At 38.8% G+C, this 12,692-nt stretch overlaps 1 protein-coding gene across 1 annotated transcript in view; it reads right to left on the bottom strand.

Annotated features, from left to right (window-relative positions):
• GNAI3 (G protein subunit alpha i3) overlaps nucleotides 1-12,692 on the bottom strand; it is a 34,399-nt gene that overhangs the window by 15,230 nt on the left and 6,477 nt on the right. The window contains exons 2-5 of the mRNA XM_081815612.1: nucleotides 8,844-8,886; nucleotides 8,590-8,731; nucleotides 3,831-3,988; nucleotides 1,539-1,667 (exon numbers count right to left, since the gene is read on the bottom strand). Coding sequence (XP_081671738.1) covers nucleotides 1,539-1,667; nucleotides 3,831-3,988; nucleotides 8,590-8,731; nucleotides 8,844-8,886 — 472 coding nt within the window. The remainder of the gene's footprint in view (nucleotides 1-1,538; nucleotides 1,668-3,830; nucleotides 3,989-8,589; nucleotides 8,732-8,843; nucleotides 8,887-12,692) is intronic.

Below are 12,692 nucleotides of genomic sequence, written 5' to 3'. Positions count from 1 at the left end.
AACATTTACAATATAATTCACTAACAGATCAACATTTTATAAACATTACCTCATAACTGAGAGGCAAGTAAGCAATTACACAATGCCTTGCATATAGTAGATGCTCAATAAATGTTTGAATAAATGGATAGTGGTTTTGCCTAGAGAGAAGAGGAAAAGGAAGAAGTGATAGTACTTCATAACAAGATATCTACATACCAACAATAAAGTGGGTGCAGCACTTTAACTAGATCTGGTTGTTGATCCTGACATAAGAAGACCAAAAGGATTTACCCAACTAAAGATCAATCTATGACATCAACAAGAATGTTTCCCACACTAAATAAAGTTCACCACATTGAATTATAAATGGATTACTAATCTTACAGTACACAAAAGACATCTCATTCTTATGGTTGCATGGGTGATATAAATCCATATGGCCCGCTACTCCAGTTAAATAAATTCATCAGTGCTAAAGATAAGCAGCTCTTCTATTCTACAAATATTCAGCTGAACTGCTATTTTCCTGTACCATGTTTCTGACCTGTTTTGGTTTATTAAGATTTCAAGACCTCAAGTGGTATCTAGTAATACCTATACTCTGTATGGATTTCCCAAATCCTGTGAAGCAACTGTTTTCAGAGAAAAGAACATGGAGAAGCTCTGAGCTAGAAGTTACATTTGTGTGAGACAGTGCTGAGAATCACAGACCACATATGAGCGTAATGAGGCAGCTGGAACAAATATATACTGAAGGGGAAAAGTTTACCCCTAATCTCAAAGGTCACAAAAGCAGGAAGTGGGAACCAAAAGGACAGTTCTAATATTTACAAAAGACCATTAACACAGAGACAAGCCGAAGCCTATTTCAGAATGACTAATGCTAATGAGAAAGTCCTTTGTATTCATGTACTAGAATTTTCTCTCTCTATAACAACCACTTTTTATGTCATCATACTTAGCCAAAATACCTTTATCGCCGTATCAATTTTCCATTCTACACTACAGCAAGAACTTAGTTTACATGATACTGTGCACAAATCAGTCCAAGAACCATGACAATATTAGCTCCATTCCATTAAACCTAAATGCGCTTCGGTAAGGATCAACACGGGTGAGTGAAGCATTTCTATTTTATTATCAAAATGGCAGAACAAAGCCACATCACTAAGTATCTATCCTTAGTATTGTTGTTACCCTTCTAAACAACAAACATTCAATACCTGTTTTGACGATTCCAACAAAAAAGCAGCTGAAAAGAATAAAATTAAAAATAAAATAAAATGATAACTGTATGATTACTTTTATTGCTATTTATAATTTAATTCTGAATTTAAATTCCTCCAAATGGACAAAAGTATTTGATGCTATTTGGAGAAAGAAGAAAGGCCTGGGCCCCCATTCAGTTAAAACATTCAAATACCAACTGATGAATATGATGGCAGGTTTTTAAACCAAAGATTATTGCCTAGAGAAATTTTGCCCTGATTAAGAGATATGAACTAAAGGAAAGATATCTGTCTTTCACACATGTAACAAAAAGGTTAATGACTTACTTGAAGTATAGGTCTTTGAAGGTGAAATGCGTTTCCACAATGCCTGTGGTCTTCACTCTTGTCCTCAGGACATCTTGCTGAGTTGGAATGTAGTTGGTTTGGGATATTCTATCCAAATCATTTAGGTAACTAAATAAAACACACATTTATTTTTACCTGGTGAAGCCAACCATGTACATAGCAAATCAACAGACTAAACTAGTTCCTTCCCAAAAGATTCTGAACCTGTCACTAAAGTGGCAGAACAAAATCAGAGCTTCAGTATCACAGAAATGATAATGAGAAAAAGTGTGAACCTAGCATAGGACAACTGAAGTAGGTTCTATATACACTACACAAAAGTGGTTTTAATTCTACCAAAATTAAGCTGTGAAGGCCAATTAAAAGCAAACAAATATGGAAATGTTACTCTTATTATAAAAAGATTTCTGGGGCGCCTGGCTGGCTTAGTCAGTAGACCATGTGACTCTTGATCTTGGGGTTGTGAGTTCAAGCCCCATGTTGGATGTAAAGATTATTTAAATATAAAAAATCTTGAAAAAAAAATCTTGGAGAAAAAAAAAGATTGCTGAAACTTAATGCTAAATACTGAATCAACTGTGTGTTGCACAGTACAAAACCAAACCAAACCAAAAGCCCTCAGACATTTAAAGTTAATGGGTCATTTGTATGTTCCTACATTTGATAGGACATTCGAGAATGGTGTTTGAATTACTAAAATTAAAATAAGAACTATGTTCAATAAGAATGAGTATTTCTTTCTTTCATTCATGAAACAGAAAAGTTGTGTTTTTTTTAATCTAAGTCAAAAACAAATTGTAAATACTTCCAAATAAATGTAATTTATTCAGTGAAATAATTAAAAGACTGCTCAAAGCTAGGGCGCCTGGGTGGCTCAGTTGGTTAAGCGACTGCCTTCGGCTCAGGTCATCATCCTGGAGTCCCAGGATCGAGTCCCGCATCGGGCTCTCTGCTCGGCAGGGGGTCTGCTTCTCCCTCTGCCCTCTTCCCTCTCGTGCTCTCTGTCTCTCATTCTCTCTCTCTCAAATAAATAAATAAAATCTTTAAAAAAAAAAAAAAAGACTGCTCAAAGCTAAATTAATTTTTTTTTAAGCTAAACTAAATTTTTGGTAATTTCAGGATTCCTAAAGATTTTTTGGCTAGAAAACTGAAGAACAGGTGGCACTATTATAAGTGAATCATTAACAAGCTTCTATAAAAGTACTACCATTAATGTTAAGGAATCAGTCAAGCCTAGATCAAATATTATGGGGAAAAAAACCTCTATAAATCACATGTTCTCTGGTGTAGTTAAAGGATTCAGAGCTTAATGAATGTATGATAGAAAAAATAATAACAATATAGCTTTCATGACTATTGGGAGAATTACTGAAACTACCAACATATGCAACTAAAAAATATTTAAAAATGGGCAAGAATCCTGAAATGTTTCTAAAGTTTTCATTTCAAGAATAACTAAGTTTTTCAAATATAATTTAACTCCTTCTTATAACAACTTAAACAAGAATGAAGGATAGGAAAATAGAATATTGGAGAAAATACCTTAATGCTTAAAAGTGTCCCCAATTAGTACAGAGATAGATACAGTTACCAAGAACTCTCCAAGTCCCCAAAAGGCACATTAAAAAGTACATTCTGAATATGTCTTTATAAATAAACATGTTGTAAAAGAAGCAAGATAGGATAGCATATAATAGCCTTGCTCAAGTATTAATTACAAATTCTCTCAAACTATGTAACTCTTAAGAGAATTTCCTTGACAAACAGATGCTTTGACTTCCTTCCAAGACTCAACGTTCTCTTTCTGTACAAAGTCTACTATCTTGATCTGGCAAAAGATTTATTAGTGGTGACTGGTACCAGAGAGATCCATAGTGCAGCCCGGCCACAGAGTTGGGTGCATATAAAGGGGTATCACAATTCTAATTTCCCTCACTAGCTGGCAATTAATGCAAAGTCCCTATGCAGAGGGAACTGGAAGAGATCCAGGATCCAGCTGCAAAAGATTTCTCTCCTCTTTCACTTCCTTATTATAAACTACCATGGAGCTACTTTTCATGGTGCCAATTCTCCCATTTATATTCCAAGAGGCAACGTTGTTCTCCAAGTCATACAAAATGACCAAGGGCTATATAACCCTAAACTGAAACCATCTTCAAAGGGATGCTATAGACTTCTAAGAGCGTCTGTTACTTAAATGTTTTGTTAAGGACAGACCCTAAACTTTCTTAGGGTCACCAAATTATTTTCTGTTATGGAAAAATTACTTACTATGAAGCAGAATCATTGAGCTGATACTCCCTGGATCTGCTGAAGCAAGCTTGCACCCCACCGTCTCGCCATAACCGTTTAATCACTCCTGCTAGTTCTGGAGTCATGACTCCTTCTTCAGCACTGCCCGCCAAAACAAATAATTGCCGGGCATCATCCTGAAGAAAACAGTTAAGAAAGAGAGACAAATGATTCTCCACTTCTTAAAGACTTGACACAAGAGTCTCTCTAAAACACAAGCACATTATATATTTCATTATTTTAAGACAAGTATTAGAGAGACCTTTCCAGGCAGGGTAGTCTGAGAGAATTTACAATGAAGTCACTCCCCCTACTGACTCCACTGTAGTTAGAAGTGCGGAGCCGAGCTGAGGAATGATTTCAATCCCCCTACCACATACCACCATCTCCTAAAAAGACCTCTTCTGACTGGCCTACAAATCTCCACCCTGCTTACTCATGATTTTTTTTTTTAAGATTTTATTTATTTGACACAGAGAGAGAAGGGGGGAGCAGGCAGAGGAAGAGGGAGAAACAGGCTCCCCGCCGAGCACGGAGCCCAACATGGGCCGATCCCAGGATCCTAGGATCATGACCTGAGCCGAAGGCAGATGCTTAACTGACTGAGTCACCCAAGTGCCCCAGTCATGATTTTTTGACAGAAAAACTGCTCTGTGAGATAGGCATATGTAACACATTCCCGTTCTGTTAAAGGAAGTCTACCATAAAAATAGAAATGAAAAACCTGGCATGTAAGAGGTAAAGTCTAAACACGTCAGAGGGAGTAAAATATTAATCGAGTTTAAGGAAAAAGTGTTCTCTTCTTCCCCCTTCAGCTCAGACAGAACAACAGGAAGAAGAGGAGACTGAGTTATTTAAGAAGTCCGGAAGCCTAGTGAGGGAAATAAATCCCTCAGGGAAAAATTCAGTTTCTAGATTCCCCAAATAATAATCCTCTAAATAAGGCGGGGAGCAGTGAGGGGAGACAGTAAGAGGAAAAGAAAGTTACAAAGAGATTTGATCAAAATTCATGAGTCAAGGGATGCCTGGGTGGCTCAGTTGGTTAAGCTTCTGCCTTCAGCTCAGGTCATGATCCCAGGGTCCTGGGGTCGAGTCCTGCTTCGGGCTCCCTGCTCAGTGGGGAGCCTGCTTCTCCCTCTGCCTGCCGCTCCCCCTGCTCGTGCTCTCTCTGACAAATAAATAAAATATTTAAACAACAACAACAAAAAACTCATGAGTCAAAAAGCTTTGTAAGTGGCTACAGTTTTTAAACCTAAAACATGAGCTGTAAAGAGGACAGAAAAGGGCTACGAGAACTCTGAAAATTTTGTTTTAGTCTACCCACCCTTGTCAGATAGTTTAAAAATAAACCCAGGTCTCAAGGAAGGAAAGGAAAAAGGAGAGGAAAAAAGAAAGGAAAAAGGGAAGGGAAGGGAAGGAAGGACAGAAAGGGAAGAAAGAAAGAAAGAACAAACGAACGAACTTGGTGCCTGGCTGGCTCTATCAGTACAGCGTGTGATTCCTGATCTTGGGGTTGTGAGTTCGAGCCCCACTTTGGGTGCAGAGATTACTAAAAAAATAAATAAAATCTTTAAAAAACTGAATAAACCCAAGTCGCATGGATGCTTTCCCCACCTCAAATCTCCTATTTGTCTGCCTCAAGGAGAGTTCCAAATAACTAGTAAAATGCAGATACTAAAAAAATACCTATACTGGGTAAAGAAAAAGTAAAGGGGGAAGAGGAGCAATCAACTGTATCCTAAGTGTCATTAGGACAAAACTAGCAAGCAAAAAGCATTTCCGACCACACATGAAATCACAACCCAAAACTCCTAAGACTTGTGTGTTCCCAAAACTCATGCACCCACCTAAGCAAAACAAAACAAAACTAACCATTGTGCATTCCAGGTAATGCTGCCAAACTCGGGGTCTTCAGCCAAGTAACAGCCCTCCTTTATAAGGTGCTTACCTGCATTCTTTCTAGTAATACTTTATGTCTATCCCTCTCTAAGAAACTGCATCTAACATCTATATTCCCCTCTTCTTTCAGAGATAAACATTTTAAATAAGGGAACAAATGACTGAGGGAAGTTGAAAAATTATACCAACTGGCAAACATACTCAATATTGAGCATGTCCTTCTATGTATATAGTGCTTTATTTAACATGTGAAAACATTATAGTCCATTCTGAAATTTGAACTACTCATACAAGCTATTCAAAAGCCTCAATAAGCATTACTTTTTTAATAACACAATTTAATTTTAGAAACTTTAAAACAGAGAGAGAGTTATTGCTACATATTTCTGCTGTCCTGACTTTGTAAACACAGTTTTAAGGGGAAGCACTTTTCCCTTACCACTTAATCTCTTCCACTGACCTACTCTTGCTTCTCCACAATAAGCCCTCTTATAGGCCTTTAAGGAGGCCCCTCTTTACAATGAACTTCATACCTCTACCCTTAAGCAGATATGAAAAAGCAACCTACCCCTCATCATCTCTATTCTTGTCCATTCACTCTCTAATCAACCATAAGAAACCAGACCAGGATAAGTGAGGAACTAGAAATAGAAACCCTTACATATGGAGGGAAAAAAAGGAAACTTCAAAAAATTACATAGGGCTATAGATTAGGATGGGTGGATGCTGGAAAGCTAGGTGATTCAGGAGGCCTAAAAGGAATTAAGGAGATGTTGGCTGCATCTGGGGATATAGGAGTGTTAACACCCAAAGATAAATGACACTCATTTGATAAAGGGAAGCAATGAAAGGATGAGGGATGCTATGGTCTGAATGTTTGTGTCCCTCCAAAATTCATATGTTGAAATCACAATGCCCAATATCATAGTATTTGAAGAAGGGGCCTTGGGGAGGTACTAAGGTCATGAGGGTGGAGGCCCCATGAATGGGATTAGTGCCCTTATAAAAGGGACTCGAGAGAGCTCCCTTCGCCTTTTGCCATGTGGAGACACAGTGAGAAGCCTACAACTGAAGAGGGCCCTCATCCGACCATGCTAGCACTCTGATCTGAGGCTTCCAGCCCCGAGAAGTGTGCACAATAAATGTCTGTTGTTAACAATCTACTACATCTGTGGTATTTTGTTACAGCAGCGCAACTGGACAAAGACAGAAAATGTCAATTCTTTTGGTGACAAAGTAGTGTGAGGACCCAAACATTAATAACAACCAATTTGACAATGGAAAGAAATGAAAAGAGGAGGGATGATCAAGAGATATAAAGGAGGACAGACAGTGAGAAATAAAAAAGGAAGAAACAAGGAGAAGGTGTAAATAACTGAGATGGAGAAAAAGCCAGTAAAGAAAGGAAAAGAACTAAATACAGTAGCATCAACCAGTTATCGGATCGGGCGAACATGACAGAGACAAAGAGTTAGGTGACAGGGAGGGATGAGAAAATAAGAACACTGGAGAGAGCTGGGGGCGGGGGGCAGAGGGAAGAAAGGAATAGAGGGAAAGAAAAGCAGGAGGTAGAGAAAAGATGGCAAGATGTAAGACAGAAATGCCTTGTTTATTCTTGCATTCGCTATCCTATTTCCCCCTCTCAGAGGCTTAGAAAAATAAAGTCTCTAATTGTGATACGGCACCTTTTTTAAACAAAAACATAAAAGTTGTGCCTCACATATTTCCTTGTCCCCTCTTCTGCTGCTCTTCTCTTCAATCATTTTATAATCCTTACCCCAGCTCCTCTTCCCTTATTCCACTTCTAGGATTCCTAGTTGAATACCATCCAATTATAACCATCCTTTTGTGATCTTTCCCATCAACAATTTCTCTACTTGTTTACTGAATATTAATTTGCATTAATAATAACTTGTTAATTGATAAATTGAGAGCAGCTAAGAGTCCCTAAGCTACTTCACAGACACATAGGCTTTGCCTTTCCTGGCAGCCTTCCCAAGTCACCTCCTTTTATTGTCCACAGCACCTAAGAACAACACTCTGAACACAGCTGAAGACTCCCTTAGTTCTAGGAAATCATTCTATACATTCCCAGCCTTCTCTTAGGAGTACAGCTGGAGATGTAAAAGATCTCCTGCCTTCATTTTGGCCCTCTCTCCACTGCATCAAACATCCTAATTTACAAACAAGAACTTCATGGTGCACTAAGTATTATAATTAATCAACACAACTTTTGAATATCTGACATGTGCAAGAACTATCCTAGGACACTCTGTCTCAAATAAATAAATAAAATCTTTAAAAAAAAAAAAAAGGGCGCCTGGGTGGCTCAGTTGGTTAAGAACTATCCTAGGACATGGTATAATCCAACTGAATAGGTTATAGTCCAAAGTAGTACAGGGATATGGAATTTTTGAATACCTAAAAATTGTCCCTATAATTGTGACTAAATGTTCATGTCCTTCTCAAGTATGTTTCAGGAGACTGATATTTGCCTTTTATCTTTACACTGCAGAAAAGCAGAGCTACCTCTTTTAGATTATTTCAATTAACTAGCATTTACTACTATAAAATAAGACAGTGCTATAAAAGAAGTGAATAAAGAACAGCTGTCACAGAAACCTAGAGGATATCCACAAAATCCCACTTCCTTGACTCTTCTGTGTGGTGGTAATCTTACATCTCCTAAAGCAGATTACTAATACTTCTCAAATGAGCACACAATACTTGCTACATCTCCTCTTGTTGTATGAATTCATTTCCCTAAAACATGGAGCAAATTTTGCTTAACTGCATCTACTAAAAGAAAGCAAGTGAAGAAGAAATGAGAAACACTTACTGCTCTGGCAGCTTCCCCAAAGTCAATCTTTAGCCGCCCCATGGCTCTTATGATTGCAATGATGGACTGTATAGTATTGCTGTAGACAACTACTTTATATTGTTTACATTCTTCCTCTGAATAGCCATCCTCATGAATGATTCTTTAAAAAGAAAACCACAAATCATTACCACAGACCTAAAAAAAAAAGATACTATGGACTTTCACGCATTATGAGGAAATGTAGTTTTACAAAAGGCCATGTTCCAACTTACTTCATCTGTTTCACGATGGTGCTTTTACCAGATTCTCCAGCACCTGAAAGAAAAGAAAACTAGACTTTGAATTGACTTGTAATCAAACACAAAGTATGAAATCAACATGAGTGATAATCCTAGATTAATGGAAACCACAGGTCCCAGGGAAAACTTAGGTGAGGCTATCTAACCATTAAGCTTTCCTATTAGAGTTTTTTACTTTAACGTAACTCAGCAACCAAATATAATTCACTGAAAGTAGCCCAGAACCTACTTGATATCATTTGTGTAAAGCAGGCACGCTCAAGGAGATATGGCAACATAAACACCTCTAAAAACTCATCCTCTACACAAAATAACATGATACAGAAACTGAACATAGGCAAAAATGAAATGATTCGGTTTTGGCCTATTTGCTTTTATTAACTTCTCTGTCAATATCCATGGATCTGAGGAATGTTCCAAGAGCAATCTTCTCAGCCATGTGACTAGAGTTCAAAACAGAAACAGAGGAGACGTTATCCCCACTGCTTTTTCACTGCATATGCTCTCAAGACCACATTTCCCTCGTCTGTCTCCTGGAATCACTGTAATGATCACCAGTGTCAGATCAGCCACTGGAACTCCTTGACATTTCACCTGCACTTCCCTAGTCAATTCATTATCCCACCTTCCAAGACGCCTATTTCACTTCCTCTCTCTCTCAAACCTTACAAACTCCTTCCCACTTCTCTCACCTGATAATCTTGCCTTTTATTGGAAAAATTAAAGCACTCAAAAACCAAATCCACCAATCTATCTGTAATCCCCACTAATATTCTCTACCTTCATCAATGGATGAAGGGTCCCTGCCAGTATCTAAGACTAATCCCTCCATCTGTGCCCTAAACCACCTGATTTTACCTACTCTAGGTCTTGGCTACTGCAACTATCCCATGTCACTCATATGTGAAGTTTTCTCTTCCCACTGGGGAACTCTAATCAGTATACAAACTTGCTGCATTATCTTCCATTTTAAATCAACACACCCCACTCCAACCTTTCCTTGACTCCGCACATATTGGTGGACTAACTACCACTCTATTTTCTCTCTTCCTCTTTATAGAAAAACCCCTCTGAGTTGTCTATACTCATGTTCTCCAATTCTGTACTTCCAATTCTCTCCTTAACCCACTCCAATCAGATATTCATATCCAACACCAACTGAAACCACTTCCCATGGTCTCCAACAACTTCCATTTTAACAAACCTATTGATCAATTCCAGGTCCTCATCTTACTCAAACTCTTGAGCAGAATTTATCCAATGATGACTTCTCCCCTTGAAATGTTTTCTTCACTAGGCAGGCTTCCAGACCCCACATCCTCCTGGTTGGACCCCTACCCCACTCCTCAGTCTCCTCCCTCCTATCTCTGAATCTTAAAGGTTATATTATTTGAGCACTCCTTCCTTGGGCCCTTTTCTCTACCTACATTCATTCCCTAGGTCATCTCATCTAATCTCCTGGTCTTAAACACCATTCTTAAACTGATAGTGATAGTTAGTATCTAGTGTGTACTGCATGCCAGATGCTGTTCTAAGGACTTTGCTTTTATTAATTCATTTAATTCTCACAATAACCCGGTGAGGCAAACACTTATTATCTCCATTTTATAGGTGGGGTAAATGAAGCAGAGAGATGCCAAGTTAACTTGTCCACAATTCAAGTCAGTAAGTGGCAAAGCTGAAATCTGTATTCACATAGTTTGGCTCCAAAGTTGTTGTATACTGCCTCTATGCTGATGATTTCCAAATTTGTATCTCTAACCCTGGCTCCAGGTCATACATTTAAACCACCTACCTGATAAATCTCATTAGACGTCTAAGAGGCATCTCAAACCTAAAAGGCCCCAAATTGTGTTACTGTTTCCCCATCCTTACCCCCAAACGAACCCTGCTCTGCCCTGTTTTCCATCTCAGTAAATACCAGCACTCACCCAGTTGCTCAGGCCAAAAATGGAGGGTCACATGTAACTAATATACAAATGGAATGTGGGTGCCAGTACCAATATGTATATCAAATATTAATAAAGCTTAATTAAAAAAAAATAAGTATAAATACAGTTGTAAGTTGGTTGTTTTTTTTTTTAAGATTTTATTTATTTATTTGACAGAGACAGCGAGAGAGGGAACACAAGCAGGGAGAGTGGGAGAGGGAGAAGCAGGCTTCCCTACAAGCAGGGAGCCCGATGCGGGGCTCGATCCCAGGACCCTGGGATCATGACCTGAGCCGAAGGCAGACGCTTAATGAACTGAGCCACCCAGGCGCCCCTTAACAGTTTTTTTTATGCACCACATGGATCATCATGAATACGTTAGAAACCACAAGCCTAGATCACTGTTAAATCTCCCTAAATGGTCCACCGCTTGAGACCTTGCCCTTCCTATGGCTAGTTTTCCACTCAGTAGCTGCACTGAACTTTGTAAAAAATCAAATCATGTCACAACTCTGCCCCCAGATTTGGACTACACAGGTCCACTTATACATGACTTTTTTTTCCCGGTAAGTACAGTACAGTATTGTAATATTTTCTTCATAAGTTTCTTTTCTCTAGCTTTATTGTAAGAATGCAATATATGATACATATAACATATAAAATGTATGCTGACTAAATTATCAGTAAGACTGCCAATCAACAGTAGGCTATTATTTAAATTTTGGGGGGAGTCAGAAAGTTATATGAAGATTTTCCAGTATGTGGCGGGGGGGGTGCTGACACCCCTAACTCCATGTCGTATGTCAACAGTACACTCAAAATAAAATCCATGGGCAATAAGGTCAAACATGCTCTGCCCCTGCCGATCACTTTACCCTCAATTCCTATCATTCTCCACTTCATTCTCTCTGCTCTTGTCAGACCAGTTTTCTTGCCTTTCTTCCAACATACCAAACTGGTTCTCAATGAGCTAGATCCTGACTCATGCTCTTCGCCATTTACTATTCCATCTGCCCAGAGTAACTTTTTACAGGATTTTCTTCTTCCCTCAAAACAGCCTTCCTGGACTAATCTATCTAAATAGTCCCCACTCCATCATACTCTCTCTCCTCACTCTAGGTTATAATTTTTCAAAAGCATTTATCACTTCACGTTACAATTTGTTCATTTCCTATCCAACTAAAATATAAACCCCATAATGGTTTATTCATCCTTGTATTCCCAGGGCCTAGAACTGGGCGTGACATAAATTGGCCTAGGCAAGTAAGTATTGTTGAACAGATACATTACCAGTGCTTAATAAGCATGATCCTTTAATAAATATTTCTCAACTCTATCAACCAAACTGTTAGTTAAAATAAAATTCAAATAATTTAAAAATTCCAAGCATCTACATTTTTACAGACTCAAAAAGGACATCTCAATTTGACTTTACCTCTGCTCTTATCATCTAATAATAATTAGCAGTAGCACTATTTATGTAACAAAGAACTTTTTTTTTTTTAAAGATTTTATTTGTCAGAGAGAGAGTACAAGCAGGGGGAACGGCAGAGGGAGAAACAGGCTCCCTGCTGAGCAAGGAGCCCAATGTGGGACTCATCCCAGGACCCTGGGACCATGACCTGAGCCTAAGGCAGTTGCTTAACTGACTGAGCCACCCAGGTGCCCCCACAAAGAACTTTTTAAATGATACTGTTAGAAAGAAGTGCTTTCTCCAGGGGCGCCTGGGTGGCTCAGTCGGTTGAGTAGCCAACTCCTAATTTTGGCTCAGGTCATGATCTCAGGGTCCTGGGACTGAGCCCTGCATCCCCTCAGGCTCTGTGCTCAGTAAGGAATCTGCTTGAGGATTCTCTCCCTCTCCCTCTGCCCACCCCCTCTCCCCACTTCGGCT

This window comes from Leptonychotes weddellii, chromosome 4 (assembly GCF_054177405.1).
Source record: "Leptonychotes weddellii isolate Sample4059 chromosome 4, ASM5417740v2, whole genome shotgun sequence".
NCBI lineage: Eukaryota > Metazoa > Chordata > Mammalia > Carnivora > Phocidae > Leptonychotes > Leptonychotes weddellii.
The sequence above is the reverse complement of the archived record's forward strand: the minus strand, read 5'-3'. Positions and strand labels throughout refer to the sequence as shown.